The sequence below is a fragment of the Bombus bifarius genome, unplaced genomic scaffold, assembly GCF_011952205.1.
Source record: "Bombus bifarius isolate JDL3187 unplaced genomic scaffold, Bbif_JDL3187 scf7180000007987, whole genome shotgun sequence".
Classification (NCBI taxonomy): Eukaryota; Metazoa; Arthropoda; class Insecta; order Hymenoptera; family Apidae; genus Bombus; species Bombus bifarius.
In genome coordinates, this window is record NW_022884369.1 from 620085 (window position 1) to 641983 (window position 21899).

At 39.8% G+C, this 21899-nt stretch overlaps 3 protein-coding genes across 3 annotated transcripts in view; 2 read left to right on the plus strand and 1 right to left on the minus strand.

The window, feature by feature from the left end:
* Window positions 1–7892, minus strand: part of LOC117205301 — a 101180-nt gene extending 93288 nt beyond the window's left edge. Inside the window, exon 1 of the mRNA XM_033443573.1 lies at window positions 7854–7892. Coding sequence (XP_033299464.1) covers window positions 7854–7892 — 39 coding nt within the window. The remainder of the gene's footprint in view (window positions 1–7853) is intronic.
* A 2069-nt stretch (window positions 7893–9961) lies between these two features.
* On the plus strand, window positions 9962–12087 carry LOC117205302 (cell wall protein DAN4-like). Its single transcript, XM_033443574.1, has 2 exons — window positions 9962–10084; window positions 11605–12087. The coding sequence occupies exons 1-2, from the start codon at window positions 9962–9964 to the stop codon at window positions 12085–12087; spliced, it is 606 nt and encodes a 201-aa protein (XP_033299465.1).
* Window positions 12088–15077: 2990 nt separating this feature from the next.
* On the plus strand, window positions 15078–16510 carry LOC117205303 (salivary glue protein Sgs-3-like). The gene is made up of 2 exons (XM_033443575.1): window positions 15078–15364; window positions 15557–16510. The coding sequence occupies exons 1-2, from the start codon at window positions 15242–15244 to the stop codon at window positions 16508–16510; spliced, it is 1077 nt and encodes a 358-aa protein (XP_033299466.1). The 5' UTR covers window positions 15078–15241.
* The last annotated feature ends 5389 nt before the right edge of the window (window positions 16511–21899 follow it).

Consider the following 21899-nt stretch of genomic DNA (forward strand, 5'->3'; position numbering starts at 1 on the left):
TGCATCACAATTTGAAATATGTGAATTGGCGAGGTAAGAAACTCGTAAGATATAGCATAATGTACTTGTGTAGATTGATACTATAGAAATGATTCAGTCGATATTGAAAACTTAAGTATGTCGATATTGGCCGATCTATGTATTGATAAACCAAAAAATGTATCGCTACAGAAATGGTCTCCATTGCGCAAACGATGAATTTTAATATTCGATTCATTTTTATACAAACTTATCAAGATACATTTAAATTTGTCCGACGAATAATAGCATACTATTAACGGAATATTCCGAACACTGTTCCACAATTTAATAATCGCTGAACCTGTCAGACTGTTCAAAACCCTCGGCGACGTCCCCTGGGGTGCAAACACTGGTTCGAACGCGACCAAACTTTACGTGCTGTTTCCTTGGTGCGTGACCACGCAAGTCTGACCATTTGTATATTAGCTAGCTGCAGGTAGACGGAACCTGCAAGATTTGACAGGGGGCGTTTCCTATCCTAAAACTTCTGAAGACCCTAAAAGAGAAATCTAGTTTAAAGTTCGCTCTTAATGTATTCCTCTTCCCACGTTTACCTCCATAAACCTTCCCAATTCCACGAAACACTAATCGAAGGAACGAATTTTTTTCCACCCACCGTTTCCAACTTCGGACCATCGTCTAGATCAGAATATTGGAATTCTAGCCACTAACTGCTGTTCTTCGCTAGGAAGCATTGGCATTTAAGATAGCGCACTGGTAAGAAACATAAGAACGTTGACTCGCTTACAGGTAAAAAATATAAGTCAGACTTCTTATCTTTCATAAAAGAGTGATTCTTAAATTCAACGCGTTGTCAGCAGATTTCACATTAAGATTGTCTGCGTGTGTTCTAATTATTACAATCTCATTGACATCTATTTCATTGACGTCTTTACGATACTGACAACTTTTGAGCTTTCGAATCTGATCAGTGAGTTCGTATCTTGGTTTTCGTCGATGTTTATTTAATCGCAAAAGGAACAAATTTTTTAAAAAACATGATTAGCAATCATTTGAAGAGACGCGATAACCACTATCCTATCAGTACATCGATCAGCCTAATAGATAAAAATAATAAAACTTCAAAGAAAAAAAAGGAAGAAAAAATAGAATGTTCAGTCTCGATATTCAACGCCATCTTTCACCATTAAACGAATATATGGAAATTGTCCGTTTGAATGTTGAACACGGTCCAGTTTGGTCTCCCGATTGTTGTTTCAAACGGTATAATAGCGAGCTCCATATTCCATACCTACCCCAGGCAGTGCAGGACGTTCCCAAACAGCGTTCGCGGGGAATCGGGGTATATCCAGGTCGCGATTCGACCTCCGGCTCGTACAATTAACGAAACACTTCGTTCAACGACGATTCGCCGACGACCACGATCGCGTGACTCTGTCCTCCTCTCGTTGCTGTTGAGTATTTTCCGTTGCGATGGGATCGTCGAAAGAACGGCGACGAGCGCACAAAAGCCGCGCAAATTGAACAATGGAATCCACGAAACGAGCGGGAACGATCGGTTTCTGCGAGAGAGCGGCTCAAAGATTCGCCGAGCACTATGCCCCGTGGGGTGCGGCCGCGTAATGCAGAAAAACGTTCGCCACAGAGCGAGACAGCAGTCGATAAAATTGTATCGTCCCAGCGGAGACTACGGCCGATGGCCAAACGGAAACCTTTAATCTCACGGATCCAGGTCACCGGTCCCGATGCATCATCCCAACTGCGTTGCACTGGCGATCATCGATCTTAACCGAACCGCCTCCGTAAGCAGATACGCTTTTTGTCCATTTCGCGGTAATGAAATGGCCGGGTGCACACGGACGGTGATACGAATGCGGGCTTTTCTCTCGCGTTCACGCTACGCCTGGCCTGCTATCGCTTTTAATTTAGCGCTGCTTACAGAGAACGATGGAGCAAGCTTGGTGTTGGTTTCGAGTGGAAGTTTCGAAATGAAGGATTTCCAATGGAGACTAGCAGACGAGATAAAGTAGAGTTTTTTGACGAGAAAGTTTGTCGTATATCGTTCATTCTGATTCTCTATGCGTTTAATCGTTTCGATGCCTTAATACAATCACTATACCTTATCGATACACGTGTCGACTGAATTATCTCGTTTAGATTCTACAATACGATTTACCTACTCTACTTGTAATGAATAATCTCACGGAAATAAGTAATTTATTTTCGAAGAAGTTTCATAACAGCTTTCTGAAGATAATTCCCCATTTTGATTTTATTTCGACGATATTGTAGTCTTGCCTGAGTTACGGGAGAATTCGGATGAAGCTCAAAGCCAACATTGAAACGCGCCACTGTTACATGACCGATTCGTTGTTCACTGGGTTCGTATATCGATACATGTACAGTCGCACGTTTAATTCACCGCTTTCATCCGCGGGTAAACATCGAAGCTTGGCGATTTAATTGAATATCAAACAATAACCGAACCGCTCGATTCTATTTTATACCGATAAAAGCGACGCGTGGTCCTTTAAATCTTTGCCATGTCTGATACGTTAACCCCGCTGCTTCTATTCGGTGGCACAATGTACGTGCATACATGTCCTGGTCCAGAATTTCGTGTAAAAGCACCATCCCGTCTTATACTTGAGAGATAGCTCGAGATAGAAGAAACATCCTTGTTGAGGCGCTGAATTCGTTTCGTGGAGAAAAGGTAACGGCTATCCGGGGATTTGGAGAAAACCCATTTTCACGGGGAACACCATCGCCCTTTACGCATCGAAATCTAATAATAACCGCATCATATACATATGCATGCGCATCGATTTGCGTTTCCAGGTGAACACACGCGAACTCGTAGCTACGGGGTGTTTCTAAAATATTTGATTCGCATTGAACATCATACTATTTGTTAATAGTTGAGATAGAAAAGAAGCTAACCTTCTTCCTTCATATCAAACAATTCCCTTTCTGTAATATTTCGTGTCTGGCACTCAATTATTTTCATTGTTTCGTGATAAGGATTTTCTTCTAATTTGTCAATGTAAATTGATTTCCCCACGAACAGGGATTGTTTTCAATTTTAATCGCCTGAATGGCTACGAGATCGTGCAAATAATGGGGAAATTAGCAGAAAATTCGCGAACACCGTGTACACGTGGTTGCGTAGGTACTGGCATTTCCATACGTATATAGTTGCACGGTTAGAACTATTATCGGGGCACTGTGCTGGTTTGGCCAAGGGTCGTGCGGTCACGTGGACCAGATAGCGGTTCACGAATCACTGAACACGAAGCCATTCAACGAGAAACGCTGATGTATAATCTACGATATTTCTCGAAATCACGCGTCTCGCTTACCGACTGGCGAACTTTATGCACGCACGGGTGGCATGCTCGATGGCTTTCGATAGACCGGGCAGAAATGTGTGGCCTTGAATTGAGGAAAGGAGGAAAGACTACTTCTCTGAACACAAGTCGTCTCCCAAATGGTGGGAAAATCGGGTTACTTCGTCAAAGCTGTTTTTGAAAGGGAAATCATCAGATCGAGTGTTGAGGATAATCTGATTGATTTATTGTGCGAGACTGTATGGAAAAATAAATTGCAAGTATACACAGAGTCCATTAAGGACACGGAGATTCAAATTTCGATACATTTTTTCGTTTGCGGGTTCTACAAAATAAATATGCGTTATTGATAAAATCGACGTAATTAGAATTTTATTTAATTAGGTTGGATGTTTTTGCCTGAGAAGTTCGTATTTAAGTATTATCTACCTGTTATTTTTAGGTATAACGATTAATGTTATAGTACTTTAATGCATTTTGTTCTTTCGACATTCTAGTTCAATTCTATGAAGAAACGAATAAATTGTACAACAAATAATTTATACATACGTATAAAATTAAATGTCGTGTCGTGGTCATAAAGCACTCGCGTGTTTAGTGATCGGAGAAATGGCATCTATCTGTGGTCGTCATCGGGGAAAGAACGTCCCGCGGCCAGGCGATGTAAACGTAACCCGGTACTGAATTAATTATCCTCGCTCGACTCGACCGCAAACACGGCGGACCAATGTTCCCTGATCGATATTCGATATTTGCCACGATGCTGACATGTTTATGGAAACATTCGTGACGAGCGCGTCGTTATACCTGTCCTAATATTCGACGAGGACCCTGAACTTTGAAATTAATCTCCGAAATCGCCAACTACTCGTGCTATGTTTGCCTTAATAAATCCACCAAGTGAATTTCACAATCCAAATAATTCTCTTTCGCCAAAGTTCTCGAATTTCTCTCGAATTCTTCGCGAATCGCACACGCTCAAGAAATTTATCTCCACGTAACGTTTCACGCGATCCTCAGCAACCCTCGCCAGGTCCAATAAACAAAACTCCTTTCCTGGACCCTCACGCACGACTCGGCTGGCTGTCATTAGATTTCCTTACAGGAAGACAGATCCAAAGAGAAGAGGAGAAAGAGGGAGGAACAGCAAAAAACTGGCAGCGATCTAATCCAGCTAGGAACGTGTCTCGAATTTACCTCCCCGTCGATTCGTTCGACGTCAGCGTTGACTTACAATATTTCCCAATTGACCGACCCACTTCGCCGGGAATTACGGATTAGCTTTGACAAATGCGGCCAACGTCGAGAATTCCCGGCATTCGGAAGCAGGAGAAATCATATCGGCTGTAATAATTCTCCGGGCAATGGCAGGGCCGCGAGTTCGAGGCCGGATCGCGCGCGATCCATCTTCCTTCACAGAGAAAAATCAGTTCACGCTCGTTTGTCACCGGCAAGAGTTTTAATTACTAGCAGTGCGGGCGGTAATGATGACGAACGAGCTCGTATCGACGTCATCGGTGAGGTAGAGGGTTGCTCGCGGTGTTGGATCAAAGGTGACTGTTTCGTTTGATGATATCGTTCTACCAGTCGATTTCATTAGATGCTCAATTGAACCGTTTGTTGGTCGCTCGATAAGCTTGTCGGAATGCCAAAAAAGAATCGAGGTGCAGGGACATAAATAATTAGACAATTATTTAATTGAGAAATTCGATAACGAACTCTTCGTATAAAGAATCGAAGTTATAGGTAATTAAACAGTTACCTAATTTAGAAATTAGTCGAATGAGAAATTCAATATCGAACTCTTTCTTTCTTCCAACCTTCTGCTCCTTGCCCTTTACCTACCGATCACAGCATTCCGAGTTCTGACGCAGTCGAAGGTGGAGAGTGGAAAAATTGACGATTGGATAGACGATTCGTGGAACGAATCGAGTTCTTTCTGAGGGACAACGTCGAGATTCGACGAACAAAGATCAAGGCGACTCACGTCGTGCGATTATATCACGATTTTCTGTCCTGGGAAAACGTTCGACGTTAAGCCGAAGATTCGTCTGGAAGACACCCTCGGTCCTTTTCATCGCGCCGCACTCCATAATTAAGGGACCGTGCGTGAAACGTGCGTGTCGCTTAATGAAAGAAGAGATCTCGAGGATTTTACCTTCGCCAGGATTGTTCTCGATTCACAACGTGACGATGCTGCGTTCACGGGATTTCCAGGCTGACCCTTGATTCGATCGATGCTTCAAAGGTTACTCTCTTGATTATGGTAGTATAACTTCGTGACGTGACTCCTTCAGTATTTTGGGTTTTTGAATATTCCTCGATTTATTTGAATCCTTTATCCGTAACAATGAGAAAGAATGATATATGGTTTTATTTATAGATTTGAAACTTTTAGCCAATACTCCTGTCTAAATATTTTATTTTATTCTTTTATTCCTATCGTTTATTCTATTCTATTTATATCATTATTTATTATATCAATTACTCTTTCTTCAATACTCTCACACTTTTCTCTTAACGTTCAAGATCTAGGGACAAGTTTAACACCATTTGGAAACCATGCTCATCTAGTCTATAAATTACTACCAAAAGTATAATAGTTTTGCCAGTTTTCACGTTTTCTTATTCAGATCCTAACAATCTTTCAGAGGATCTTTTTCTAGCACTGCACGGTAGCACACTGGCAAGCAATAGTGTGATGTCACGCGTGTCTCAAAGAAATAGAAGCAGAGATTCTACTTCGATCGAAGTCTCGATCAAAATTCAATTCGATAATTACCGATACCTCCCCGAATTGAAATCGAAGCGTAAAAAATGCACGTGTACTTCTTTACGAGAAGAATAAAACAGAATCACGTTGATCAGAATTTACCTGATACGAAACGCCACGTGCATCCTAGTTTTAAAAATTCCACGAAAGCCTGGTGACCGTCTCGCGTCCGTTCGCCTCGCGCAACTACTCGTAAATATCACTCCGGTCGCGCTGAAAATTTCATGTATGCACACGTGCTCGAGCATTTCCCCCGGTTGTGTGCCGTCCCTCCGTTTTTCACTTTCCTCCGGTCCGGCGGTCATAAAAAACCGCTGACCGATATTATCCACTCTAAGCTGGTTTACCATGTTCCTACGTGTTCTGTCAGCTCTTCACGCCAACAGGCAGCCGCCGGGACTAAAACGAAAAAGCGCAACGGCCCGCGCCACGTCGCGCGTCGCCACGTGACGTGAGTAATTACCGGTACGAGCGTGCATGTGCACGCGTGGCTATATACAGGGTTGCCTAAATGCTAGGTATTGCCGAGAGTAGAACAACATCGATTAGAAAAAAAGGAAGACGACTTTGTAATCTTCGATAGTTTGCCGCTTGTTAAAAAATTGCCGATGGAGTACCATATTTTGACAAATATCCTATTGTATGATTACCTATTTGCAAACATAACGGTGGATATGTTAAAATCTTCGGTGTTTCGTTGTTTGTATTTTATTGTATAATTTTAGAAATATTTTTTTGTACTCGCAGGAATAGCGACGAAGACCCCAAAATATCCTGAAGACTTTCTGAAGAATTATTTTCACATATGTCGAATTTTTAAAAATCTCGAAAATAATCTTCGGTATGCTTTCGATCACATGACGATTAAAGATATATTCTCCTTGATATCGCACAATTTTCTTACCTGTTCTTTATATTTAAAAAATCACAGAAATAATCTCAGCATCTCCGATGTTGCTTTACTCGTACAAAATTTTAGTTTGCCGATAGAAAAGAAGAAACAGAAATACTTTCTCATCACTAACCTACTAATACAAAAGAAATATTTTCTTTCAATAGTAAATACCATTTCTTTCTGTTTTTGTATTTCTGGAAAAATTAGTGACGGTATCGGTAAGTGAGCAAACTTATTGCTTCACCCTGTATATGAGCGATACTCGACTACGCATCGGACTACACCGGCAAGATTTTTAATAGTCGTCAGCCGGAAACTCGACGGATTAATGCGACCCGGCGTAATGAGAAGCAGGCAGAAAATAACCGGGAAAACGTCCAACCCTTTGGTGTTTCACCAGCCAGCTCTTTCCCTACGAAAATGGAAGTGAAACGTGCAATTCTCTAACTAAGGTAGATTGTACGGTCACTAGCAATGCTAATTAGATTGATTATGTTTGACGTTACAACGATTATCACGAGTAAGGATGAAGCAGACTTAGTAGATAAGCAAATTGATAATCTAATCTATCTACCAATACTGTTGCCGAGTAGCAAATCGATTGAATGAATTCCTTGATCGACAAGTGAGAGAGAGGATATCTTTATCTTTTACTATTTTCGTTTCTCTCTTTTTTTATATAAATGTCGTTTGCACTCACACGAAATCGATTATAATACCCCGTTTCACGTATTCGTTACTCACTACTTCTACGACACAACAACACAATGATCTTCACACGACAACGATAAATTCAACTCTGACTCTCTCAACTCTTGTTACAATGTTTCCCATGCTCACTTTTTCCTAAACATACCTTGGCATCGCTCACAACACTCTTTGACAACGTCAACATATCTTGACAACGCTAATAAACAATTACCCCTCACGCCACGTCCTTCCCTGATGTCACACTATCTCACATATAAATGTCGGAGATGAAAGAACATCGGGACCTTTCTTTTGTAATTTTTGGGAAGATCCCCAATACTTTAGTCTGGACTTTTTATTATAGCTGTACTTAAATAATAAAACTTAGGAGTAGTTGTTTATGATTTAATCCGATTATGTTTGCCCGAGAATTATGACAGTAGGCTTGAGCTCGAAGTGACATAACTGGTCGCCAAACGTAACCACGGTCACAGGATGGACGTTTTTACCTAACAGAGCTATGGAGTAGTTGTATAGCTCTCCTTAAAAATATAATTGACCCGAGGAGTGCAGAGAGCTACAGAGAAGAGTATATAAGTACAGTTCCTCCACTTGGACTGAGTAAATTGAGTTCTATTTGTACTGTGGACAAGTAAGTTGAGGTATACTTGAATTGCGGACAAGTAAGTTCAGTTCGACTTAGATTTTGGAAGAAAGCGCATTTGCTATCCCGTTGATCGTGGATTCGTTATTGAACCTGTGGTCATTCTTATTAGTATCTCAAGTATCTAATCGTCGCGGTTACTTGTCAAGTTCTGTAATAATCATATTTGTACCAGTAAATATCATCTATGTTGTATAACAACAATGACTAATCCAAAAGAAGATTCGTTACACGCCTCCAACCTCAAAGACAACTCGACATATATATGTCGGAGATGAAAGGACATCGGGGCTTCCCTTTTGGAATGTTGAGAAAAACTCCAATACCCTAGTCCAGACTTTTACTATAGTTACACTTAAGTAATAAAACTAATAAATAATTAATTATAATTATTATTTATATTATATTCATATTTATCACAATTATATTATAATTTATTATATTATATTTATTATAATAATTAATTTAATGTTCTAATCCGATTTTATGACGATAGGCTTGGGCTCGAAGTGATATAACGGGTCACTGAACGTAGCCACGGCCACGGGAGGGACGTGTACCTAACAGAGGTATGGAATAATTATATAACTCTCTTTAAAAACAAAGATTGACCCGAGAGGTGGGGAGAAGAATATATAAGGGCAGTTCCACTTGGACTGCGGGATCAGTTCATTCAGATAAGTTTTACTTGTACGTTGAGTCATACGTGTATCACATCGCATTCGTCATCCCGTTGACCGTGGATTAGTTATCGAACCTGAATTCGTTGTCATCAACATCTCGACCATCCGATCGCCGCTATTACTTGTAATAACCACATTTGTACCAACAAATATCAGCTATAACCGCGATGACAAATTCGAGTGGAGGTTCGTTAAACGCCCAAAATTCCAACCTTAACCCAACATATATATATTTATAACGTTTCTTTTAAGGAAGATTTTTATTAGATTTTTATAATTCCATATTTTTCATTCCAAATTTGTAACCATCTTGGGGTTGACTTGATTGGATTATTTGTCGCGAAGGGAAGAATTTCGTAAGTCTGTCGCGTCACCCCAACATCCACGAAGATCTTGACGATGGTTGACGGAGTTTGACGGGGCTTTCATGCAAATGTACCCGGCCTCCATCAGCTATAGCCGTTCGAAATAGCGTTCTTCGTTAAAGAATCTTCCCCAACCTGTGTCTTTCGAACCCTGCTGACTTGACAGATTACTCACACGCTCGGAAGTGTCAGAATAAATTTTCTGTTTGTCATTGTTGCCGTTTATAGGCGGAAAAATTGATTTCATCAGAGACAAACAGAGACAAATAGAACAAATATATCGTACAAGTCTAATTAAAATCATTATCGTTGTTCAAGTGTCCTTTATCTTCATCCAATGAGATATGTAATCTCAGAAACTTCTTGCACCATAAAGGTTGAACGTAAGTTGCGCAAGTTGTTGTCGCGTCTCGGCGATAGTCATCTTTGACTTAGCATGGAATGTCCGATCTTTGAGGAATGATCTCTGATTGTCGATAGCGGCAAGCTATATATAAAGGTACCAGTTTTGCGACTTTTGAAAAGTCGATCGAACCGTTCAATACCGAGGATACTCGTCAAAATGCGTGCTCTCGTTTTTCTCTTTGCCTGTTTATTGTTGTTTGCCTCCGCATGGGGTAACAACTTGATTCTTGGCAGACGTCTGCTTGGTGATGTTCTTGTCGAATCTCTACCCATCTTCAAGGTGAGCAATGACAGTAATAGATTTATATTGAATCCACGTCGAATTAATATCATTCAATTGTGTATTTTCGACCAGTCGCGGGGAGACGCGTTCGCGAGGAAACGCGTCAACGGGAGTCGTAAATTCCCATTACGATTGTAGTAATCGATGCCGCGAACAGATCGATCCCTTGATTTCCGTTGAGATAATAGGGGATAATAGAGATAATAATAGGTATAGCGCTGCGATTAACAGGGTTATAAACTATGTATTTCCAACAACTTGACACAAAATAGTAACGCCTATGCGTAAGATGTAAGTGAAGAATAAATGGATTACTCTTAGATGAGAGAATCACTGTAGAGATGATGACTGATCTGAAGACAGAGCTCGAGTCCTGGTAGATATGTTGTCGTCGAAGAAGTCTTGAGGTGTTGAGTCTGTTAGAACTGAGAGATAACTTCCGTTCTCATGTAATTACGAGGAGGAAAGCTCGGTGTGTAGGTATTTTTTGAACGGAGGAAGCGGATTCGTTGTTCACACTTTTCGTTATGAAAAGTGAGGGTAACGATCCGCGATACCCATTGGTTATGACCAGCGTTAATGAATGAAGATAGGAGAAGGAAGCCTTCTACCAACGTGGCTCACGGGTGACCTTGTTCATGGAAATACCCAGCATTTTCCATTAGGTAAATGTACGTTTTTCCCCGTCATATAACTATCAGCTTTTTCCGTAGTTTCTAAGAACGCACAATAAACCTAAGGACTTTTCTAAGGACCATACATGTAGTATCGTGGAAAAAAGGCCTGTGGTGGCACTCGATAGCAAATACCATCACTCGACACTAACCAGTGTCGGACGACGGCAGCGTAGTGGTTACACCGACGCATAATATAGTATGGCTACGTTGTACCGTCGCGTATCGGTACCTTTGCCTAACACATCATTACCAAAATTCACAGTTTATTGTGAATACCAAAATGTATTTAAAATTGTATCTTGGGTTAAATAAACATCATTAAAAAAAAAAAAAAAAACGACGGCAGCGCAGTGGTTAGCGCCTTAGGTTGCGAACGTTCGGAACCCGAGTTCAAATCCCGACGAACGGAGTCCAATTTTTCTTCCACGATACAAAAAATGAGAAGAAAAGCGGCGTACCCAGCAGCGACATCTACAGCGCTAAGCAGCTCACGATACTACATACATAAATCGAAAACATTTACGGAATTAAGGATTTGCACGTTAAAGATGAATAGGCGCACCTAAAACTATTTAAGTTAAAAGTCTAAGTTAATGGTGGGTCCTTAGGCTTATTGAGGATCTGAATAACGGTCAGCGGTCAAATAACGAGGGGCGTCGCACGGTTTATATCACGCAACGTAACAAATTGTTTATGAGCCGCGATAATTCGAATCGAAACGAGATTTCTAAAATCTGATAGTGATAATAACGATGAAACTGATATTAGTCAGAATAGTACTGCTTTTAACATGAAATACTAATTACTGGAAATTTTAATATATGTATTTTTTACTTTCAGCCACCAGTGCCAGGTGTCAGTCACACAGCCACGATTAACATAACTGCACCACCCGGCTACGTGATCTCATTCGTCAGTGCAATCAATCGAAATCCGAGGGTAGTACACATCAGACCTAAAAAGGGTTATATTGGACAAGACTCGATGATCTTACTAGCTACTGGAAGACCAGGTTGGGCTCTTGCGATGAAGGTTACCGCTTTCGCTATTCGTTCTAAACACCCTAGTACCACAACAACTAGTACTACTTCGTCAACGACTACGAGCACTCAATCAACCACTACCTCCACCAAACCAACGACTACCAGCACTCAATCAACCATTACCCATACCATACCAACGACTACGAGCACTCAATCAACCACTATCTTCACCAAGCCACCGACTAAGGACACTCAATCAACCATTACATCCACCGAACCAGCGACTAGGGACTACATAGTGAAACTTCTTGCACCATGGAAGTTGAATACTTACGAATGATATATTTCAAAAATCATATACAGAGCATAGAAAATATAAAGATCGTAAATTTTTAACAGTAGCATAAAAAAACTTAAATAAAATAAGAAGCAAGATGAAAACAGTGCGATTAATATTTTACCATACTTTATTTCCTTTAATCTAAAGTCCCGGTATTTCCTATTCAACGTGAAATTTAGCTAGATATTTGTCACTATGTATCGTCGAACAACGAGTACGTTGAATACACGAAAACCGATTACTAGAGATAGAAGGACGCCTGGTAACGCTGGGAAATACGGTGCCGCGACTCCTGGTGTACACAAATTATTTTTCTTTCATACGGCTACACAATTCCGTTTTGTAGAGCGGCCGAGCGGTGCACTTTAATTTCTCCAGAGATTTATGCAAGCCCGACCGCTTTGAGCCCGTGCGCCACGCGTAATAACGGGGATGCGTGTACGACCTGCAACATCGGTTACACGTTTCCCGTGCTTTCACAGAGCCAAAATGTCAGCGGTCTTAATGCCCTCGCCAGGAAGATTTACGGGGACAGACCCGCTTCCGCTTTTCTTGCATTTGCTTCTGCTTCTGTTCGATTATTTTTCAAAAGGGTGAGAATTTCCTTAGAAAGCAATGTTTTTCGCACGATGAATATTAATCGTTGTGTCGTCGACAAATTTGAAACTTTAAAGAATCCTTTTTGTTTTTTGTTTCTGTCACGTTTCATTTAGAATGCCATTTTTTATATATCTTTTAGGATTTTTTTCGAAGTAACTGTGTGGTTCGTTTGTATCAGATTTTGCGCACACATTCAGTAATAATCCGAGAACATCCAGCATTATTTTTAAGTGAAACTAATTAAAATTGTGTCAGTTATATTCCATTATGTAACTGAAATTTAAATAAGTTTTCTTTAATTACTATAATATTTTTTAATATTTTAAAAATAAGTGTTCTATTGGTTAACATGATTCTGCTATTTACTGATATCCAAAAGATATCTAAACAATGCCAGTCTAGACCGAAATACCTACTTTTTAAAACACACTTTTCACTGCAATTACTCGTAGTGATCACTAGCACATTTAAAAATTGAACTATGCGCTAAATATGTAGTAGGTGCACAACTGCTTCTACACTAATGAAACGATATTTTGATTTGTTCTGCAATTGGAAAATGTGATATGGCTCGATGTAAATGTATTAGTTGTTAGATGAGAGGATGATTTACTTCAGGTAACGCTTCTAATCGTACAAAAGAAACTAGGTAGCATTTCAAGAACGAAAACTTAATCGAACCGAATATCCAATAGAGATAAGATTAAAATTAATTGATTAATTCGAATTTGTAGATGAGATCCTTGACGATTATTTTATCATTTTGATTATTTTATCATATTACTTCTACTGATTGTCATTCACACTTCTAAGTACGTATAGGATTGATTTTCTGTTTCGTCATTTATTTTTTTTTTTTTTAATAAATTTCATGAAATAAGGGAAACCCAAAGTTTGTGCGAGATAACGTTAAAAAATTCTTCAAGTCACGTCCTCGTAGTATAGGTGCAACTAATTAATGACTAGTTAAGGAGCACAGCCTTAGTTAACCGCTGAAAAGATCAGCGGAACGCTACCGATCGTCCGCTGTTTGCCGAAGAGGACGTCGTGAATACAAATTCTAAGCAGAGCGTTAGAACTGAATTTTAAGAAGCGACTCGTAAACGGAAGTTTGTCGAAGAAATAAACAAAATGCGTTCACGTTGATCGATTTCCGTTCGATATCCACGAATTCGTCGGCGTTCGATCATTTGGAAATTACTAAACGCGTAAAAATCGACGGAAAAGTCGATAACAAAATTTGATTTCCGAGCAAATTGTGGCTTAAGAATAGTTTACATTTTTGTTACGCTAAAATTACTGAAAATTACGAATTCCAGAATTTCTTTCTTTGCAAATGAGGAGCTTCCTGGGGGACATATATCGAAAATGAAATGATGGATTAAGTAAATTGTCAGATATATTGTATTAAATTGAAGCTAAGATATATTGAACTGTATTAAAATTTAGATCTACTTCTTAGATATTAGCTGCGTTTCAATCGATAATTTTTGATAGTTAGAATATTGAAAATATCACTTATAATCAAAGGAGATCGTAAGACAATGAGAGAGAATGAGAGAGAATCGATTATCGCGAAAAGTAACAGGTTTAAGCGATCTGCGATAAAAAAGAAGCAGGATGTATATATCTCACTTATTGTTTCCGTATCAGTGATCGATCATTCTGACAAGCCTCTATTAATTAGATTCCGCGCTTGTCGAAATATTCCATTTAAGTTACATACTTTATGTAATTTCGAATATCGCTTTTCAATTATATTGTTTTTCTCTCTTTTTCGGTATTCTTCAACTACGATAAGCAGGATATGTGGCCTTGTCATCTTTCGACGTCACAACCTCAAAAGTGACTCTTAATTCATTGCAAAGTTCACCATATATCGCATATATTTCGGGTTATTAGATCCCCAATAAGTTTACAATGAACAATACTAGGACGACGAGTCCCCGTGTTTGCCTCCGGAGATAAAAATCGCACATCATGTTACACAAGCTTAGCTGTGACTTCTGCGTTAATCCAAAAACAAATTTTCCACTTTTTATGTTGTAAATTATATGTTCTTTTGTGATTAAATAAGGCCGAACATCAACCGAACATGTCAAAAGATAAATATATAAGTATAGCTAACCCCGGGGATAATATTTTAAGTAAAGGAAATCTTTGAACAAAACAATCTACCTTTGCCTTTTTCCATTTCCTACTTCTATCTGTTTCTCTTTTCTTCTAGGTGGAAAAATATCGGCATTGCTATCTTTTGTTGTACAAAAAGTATATTCAAAGACAGCAGGACGAAGTGCAACGAAAAGAAAGAAGAAGATGGTTAGAAGTATCAGTCACCTTCGAAAAGTGTCCGATGAAACAATGATAAGCAAATATCGTTACGTAAATTGTTATCACGATTCAGCGATATATCTTTACTTAACACGGATTGTCCGATCTTCGAGGAACCGTGTCCGACTGTTGATAAGGGGGAACTATATATGATGTCGTCGCCAGTTTTACGGCAGATTTACGAAATCGATCGAACTGATCAATACCGAAGATAATCGTCAAGATGCGTACCTTCGTTTTTCTCTTCGCCTGTTTATCGCTGATTGCCTCCGCATGGGGTAACAACTTGATTCTTGGCATACGTATGTCTGGTGATGTTCTTGTCCAATCTCGACCCATCTTTAAGGTGAGCAATGACAGTAATAAATTTATATTTAATCCACGTTGAATTAATATCATTCAATTGTATTTGAGCTGCAGTAACTCGAATCGAAACAAGATTTTTAAAATCTGAAACTGCTATTAGTCAGAGTGCTGCTGCTTTTAACATGAAATATTAATTACTGGAAATTGTAATATATGTATTTTTTATTTTCAGCCGCCAGTGCCAGGTGTCAGTCACACAGTCACGATTGACGTAACTGCACCACCCAACTACGTAATCTCATTCGTCAGTGTAATCAACTTGAATTCGAAGGTAATAAACGTCGTTCCTATAAAAGGTTATATTGGAGAACAGTCGATCGTCCTGTTGGGCATTGGAAAACCAGGTTGGCCTCTTCTGATGGAGGTTATCGCTTACGCTTTTCCTTCTCGAGACGCGAGCAATTCCACATCAACCACTACTGAACCAACCACTACTAAACCAACCACTACTGAACCAACCACTACTGAACCAACCACTACTGAACCAACCACTACTGAACCAACCACTACTGAATCAACCACTACTGAACCAACCACTACTGAACCAACCACTACTGAACCAACCACTACTGAACCAACCACTACTGAACCAACCACTACTGAACCAACCACTACTGAACCATCCAGCACTGGATCAACCACTACTGAACCAACCAGCGCTGAACCAAGCAGCACTGGATCTAGCACCACTGGACCAATCAGCACTGAACCACCCAGCACTGGATCAAGCAGAGCTGAACCAAGCAGCATTGGATCTAGCACTACTGAACCAACCACTACTGAACCATCCAGCACTGGATCAACCACTACTGAACCAACCAGCGCTGAACCAAGCAGCATTGGATCTCGCACCACTGGACCAATCAGCACTGAACCACCCAGCACTGGATCAAGCAGCGCTGAACCAAGCAGCATTGGATCTAGCACCACTGGACCAATCAGCACTGAACCATCCAGCACTGAATCATCCAGCACTGAAGCACCCAGCACTGGATCAAGCAGCGCTGAACCAAGCAGCATTGGATCTAGCACCACTGGACCAATCAGCACTGAACCACCCAGCACTGGATCAAGCAGCATTAGATCAACCACTTCCAAATTAACTACCCCTATACTAACCATATAAGCAGCGAGCTATAACACCAAACCAACAAATATCTCCACAACTGGACCTACTATCCATTTACATTGGCGTCCTGATAAAATATCTGTACCAATACTTGGTGCAGTGTGATGGAAATGTTCTACATTGAATGTATTGACACGAGACAATAAGCGGGAGATTGAAAATTAGCAGTTAGCTGCTACGATTTTCAATTTTTTGTTAATGTGTTCCGTACATTTTTCAATTTCGTGTCAGCCAAGTAATGTTCGTATTAACGATCTGATAAAAGTGTTTATATAACATTTTAATATTCTATTCCCAGCTTTGTAATTATTTAATAATAAGCCACATAATTATTTAATTCTGTTAATTGATAAAGATTCCATATATTTAAATAAATTACAATTAATTAAATACATTGTAACTATTTTATCAACTTCAACATTCTACCAACAAGGCCAGTAATTAATATTTTATTCTAAACTTCTTACAATATACTAACTTCCCATTAGATAACATCAACGATGTTGATCTACGATTTGTTATTATGCAAACGATTCGCATTTCGCAAATTCTATCTTTCGATCAACTCTATCTTCTTAGTACTTAACTGCAAACTTCGCTTAGTTGGTCTATAGTAACTTTTCATTATATAACGTCTAGGATGTTGACGTACGATTCGTTGAAATGCAAAGGATCCACATTTCGCGAATCGACCGTTCCTAATCTCGAGCAATTGCGATGTAGCTAGCGAGAACCTGCTATTTAGTTACCCTTTTGCTGAACGTTTCTCCGGCCCTCTAGGGAATAAATTAGAATTCCCACGGGCGAGCTTGTGAACGCGCGGAACAACATCGTCCTGTTCCTCCTCGTTGTCATCGCTTACGTATTTTCTCAGCTACCATTGATTCCGTGACGGAGGTGTAATTCGGCGGCGCTTGAAAATTCGAAGCACAGACGTTTCGTTGCTAACGCGTTTCCAGGAAACTCGCTTGCTGGCCCGATGCTTTAAGGCTGCATCGCACGTAAGCCACCACCGTTACTTGATTCGCTTCATCATCCGGCGTAGTTCGCGTAGAAGCGTCTTTTCCCATTTTCCATTTCTTTTTTCCACCTTCCTACCCCGCCTGTAGTCTATGTTACCCTTCACGCGAAGCGTTTTCGCGCACGAAAACTCGAGGCCACGTTCGTGAAAATTGTACTCCAATTTGGTAAAATCCGATTTGTATGGATGACCGGGGTCGCGATATCGAGAACGTTGGCTATCGAACTGGCCGGCCGGCCGGCCATCCTGGAATTTTTATAGCATTTACGGAGATGAAGCGGCTACCTAATCGACTCTTTTGAAAAATTAATTCCTCCACGATACCACCCTCCTCTTTGTTAAATATTTCACCAGGAATCGCGGCCGCTTCCACGATGCCGGATAAATATCGCGATCTATCGAACTGCCCGGCGTAAAATGTTCGTTCTATTTTGATTGGAGAGAAACGATTCGAATAAATGATTCACTATCTCCAGAAAAAGTATTTCTATATTTTCGCCAGTTTATTGTAGAGAACAGGTTTCGTGGTTAGAATCGAGATTGGTAAAATTCTTAGTCCAATAGATTATTCCAATCATTTTTATATTGATGAAGTTTTTACGAAGTCCAGGTATCCCATACATCGAAAAACGAATGTCACGTACATATTTTGATGACTCATTTATCAAAAGAGGATCGTATAAATAATCAGAAATTCCAAGGTAAATTCTAAGAGATAATCTTTTAATCGCAGCTTATGAGCGCGCATGTACAAAGATCGCAGAAAACATGATAAGTAACTTCAAAATTCAACGACATTTTGGCAACAAGTTTTTCGTGTCAGATCAAGCAGTTAGTAAGAACACCTCTCGTATACTCTTGGCATACGTACGATATTGTAAAATTTGGACAATTGCGAATCGACATAGCAACAAACTATATGGTAACATACGTTAGAAAGACACGCTCGAGAAAATAATTACAGCTACTCTTCACGCGCCATCCAAACTCCTCGCCCATTTTTCAAGCGTTCAACGTTAATCCTGGCGTGTCTAGTCGAAACTTTGCCGCGTCTCCGACTATGAAGGCAGAACAGGAAGCAGTCGGAAAAACAGGATCGCGGGGATTACAGCGTGGTTATTACGTCGCGAGCCAGCAGCTTCGTATAACTCTCCGGAACCTCACTCGTAAACTTTCATTTCCGAGCGGTGAAGGACGGCGCAATTAAAGGGCCGCCGCGAATTTCTCTGTGGGTCCTGTCCAACTTCCGGTTTCTCGCGTTACGAGGCGAGAATCCAATCGATTCTCGTTTCGCTCTTTCGTTGCTCGTTCGACGATGAAAAATCGTGACGAGAGGGGAACGAAGAGGGAGAAGAGAGAAAAAAGACGAGGAAGAGAGGGGAATCGTTGTGGCGAAGGGCATTGCGACGCCGCCACAGCAACAAGTGAGAGTCGAAGAGTTATTGGACCCAAAAGCCTGTAATAATGGCCGGCGCGGAATCGAGCGGAATCGTTTTATTCCGGCGCATCCAGATCGGAGAAAGTCAATACAAAGGAGGGTCCGATCGACTGGAAAATCGCTGCATCGCGATTACTCTTCATTTTTTCCCTTGCTTATTTTTCTACTTTTTCCCCGTAGAATTAATATCGTCGGGCACGAGTTTATGAAAGTTGGAAAATGCATTAGTTTGTATTATTTTGAAACAAATGATGCGTGTTCGTGAATTAGAAAGTTCGTAAAAAATGATATCAACTTGGTATTTGAGGGATTCGTATATGGCAGAGCGTTTGAAGTTAACGCAGATGTTACGTATTTTTTAAAAAGTTTGAATAATAATGTGATCGTGCTATAGGAATGTAAAGATAATAATTCGATAATCACACTAATGATACGTAACGTTGCGATTGTCACGTAAAAAAATGACAGGAAAATGACAATAAAAAAGTGTTAGGTTCTTGAACCAGAGTTCGAGATACCTTCATTCTATAATAAGATTACAAGTTTGCGATTAGACCGTTACCGAAAGACTGAAGCCTCGATCAAGACCCAGCCCTTCTAGATGTTCGTTTATCTTATGCCTACGTGCCGAATTCATATTCCCTTGTTTTGAGAGTTGGTGTCGTGTGCAAGGCGGTTCAGGTTTCCTGAGTCGGTTGTAGATATTCGTTGACGTTACACGATCAACGATTTTCTATCGATAATCAGTGGCAACGTAAACGAATGTTCGCTTTAACAAGGGTTTAATAACGTGAAATTTCCATCACTTCATGCTATGATTTCAGATTTCATCGGTTATCGAATTTACTTCTAAATTTCGCTTCGATTTTTGATGTATACTGATTATGGACACGTGATTAGTTAATCTCATAGTTGAGAGTAATGTATTATCTATATTTAATCGATGATGATTATTCGTAAATGAAATTTTAGATGACTGTAATTTTACGAATAATTAGAGGTTAGTGTATAAACGGGTTAAATTAAATATAACATCGATAACACAAGCCGTTGCTTGTAACTTTTAACCCTTTACTTTCTGATATCATAATTCAATTATGCGTCGATTAAAAACGAACTATCTCTTTGATTTCGTCATAAACCATCGATATTGTCTCACCTTTGATTTATTTTTTCTATTAACCTTAATGAAATAAATTCATGTTCCCGGTTTTCAAATAAATTATTTACCTTCTCATTAAAAAATGAAAACAAATATTTCAACATCTTTTTAAAAAATCACAGGACACTCGATTAAATACGAAATACAAACAAGATCAAACTTCACGCGTGTAGCTAGTGATACGTACGTGTGAGATAAAAGAAATGAAACGACTAGGCTAATGCAAGAGATCAGCAACCTTGAATGATCAAAGTCTTCGACGTCGATTGCGATTCTTCAATATCTGTCATGTGCCCTTCCTCTCCGTTTCGCGTTCAGGATACACCGCAACAATTCGGCGAGTGGCTCGTGCAACCGGCATATCTCTAACGCATTAATATGCCAGACACGAGACTTTTAGCGACGCCATACACCTCGAGTTATTTCCTTCGTGAATGTTTCGTATCGATGCATCGCATGCAAAGCCTTCGCGATTCGTCTTTTCACGCCCTGTGGCTTGTAACTTTTTCATAACACCGGAAGTCTTTGTATTTTTGGTGGTATCATTGTTTTTCTAATTCATCAATGGGACCAGAAGTTTGGAAGAAATCGAAAGTCTTCAGAGTTTTTATTTTAATATTAGAATTGACAGAGCAGATAAAATGTAATTTTTTGGAGATCCGTGATTTTTCTAATTTTCCAGACAGATTGTATAGATTTTAAGATAAAATGTGATCTTTAGTAAAATATCATTTTGTAAATGTTCATAGAAATTTGTATAGATCGCAGGCATTACAGCGATTTATTAATACATTATATATTTTTCTATATATCTCTTGTTTTGATTTCTTTGATGAAAGGTTTTCATTTTAGCTATTCGTAGCTTTAGCATCAAAAGCTAATTTTTCACTTTTAGTTTGTTTCTTCTATGCTTGCTCCACTTTTTCTCCCTTTTTCTGGTATTGGGATCGAGAGATCTATGGGCAGGTGGATCGAAAATTGATTTTTCAAACGCTTTCCTGTGGACGAACGCGAGACACCGAACCCTCGTGTTTATTTTAATTTCCGGAAAATCGTGCGAGCTTTTCCGTTCCCCGACCCTATCGGATCGTTTAATTAAACGAGCCGTAGATAATGCCGTTATCGGGACGGATTTCAGGCAATTGCGCGATGCTTCGACGAATTTCTCTCCAGCGTTTATTTTTCTTTGTTATTTGAAAAAAAGGAAATTGCTTTGTATGTAGTATTCGATTCGTAAACCACGTAGATCCCAAGATACCTTTCACGCCTGTGCAATGTCTTACATTTATAACAATTCCTATAATTCCGTCAACAGTTACACGTTTTATATTTCCATCAATATGCATAATTCTTCTCTCAAACTATTTTACAATTTTTATTTAAGCCTTGACGTATATAGTGTAAAAGAGAAAACTGTATCATTTCTCAAATAGAGAAAGAAAAAAGGAGGAGAGGAATCGAACGTTAACGCGAGGAATTCCATTCGGTTGGCCGCCGTTAATCTCACTCAGTCTATTCCGCGATCGTTCGGTCTATTTCGTCGATGTGGAAAAAGCGTTGGCGATCGGTAACAGAATTTCAGCAGGAAGGTGTTGTCGAATCGCGTGGATAACACGGGACGTTCCATGCTGGAAGCTCGGTCCACCGCCCTCGGTTCGCTGATCCGAGAGATTTTAATTATTAGCGTCGAATGCGTCTCATGCCAGTGTACGCATCAAGTCGAATGTAATGATAAAATTATACGAAACGTTGTTCGATCGACAGG

Bases quoted from the DNA above. Each gene is read 5' to 3' on its own strand.
- LOC117205303 (XM_033443575.1), top strand. From the start codon at position 15,242: ATGCGTACCTTCGTTTTTCTCTTCGCCTGTTTATCGCTGATTGCCTCC. The intron at 15,365-15,556 runs GTGAGCAATGAC...TTTTATTTTCAG, and splicing joins AATCTCGACCCATCTTTAAG to CCGCCAGTGCCAGGTGTCAG.
- LOC117205302 (XM_033443574.1), top strand. From the start codon at position 9,962: ATGCGTGCTCTCGTTTTTCTCTTTGCCTGTTTATTGTTGTTTGCCTCC. The intron at 10,085-11,604 runs GTGAGCAATGAC...TTTTACTTTCAG, and splicing joins AATCTCTACCCATCTTCAAG to CCACCAGTGCCAGGTGTCAG.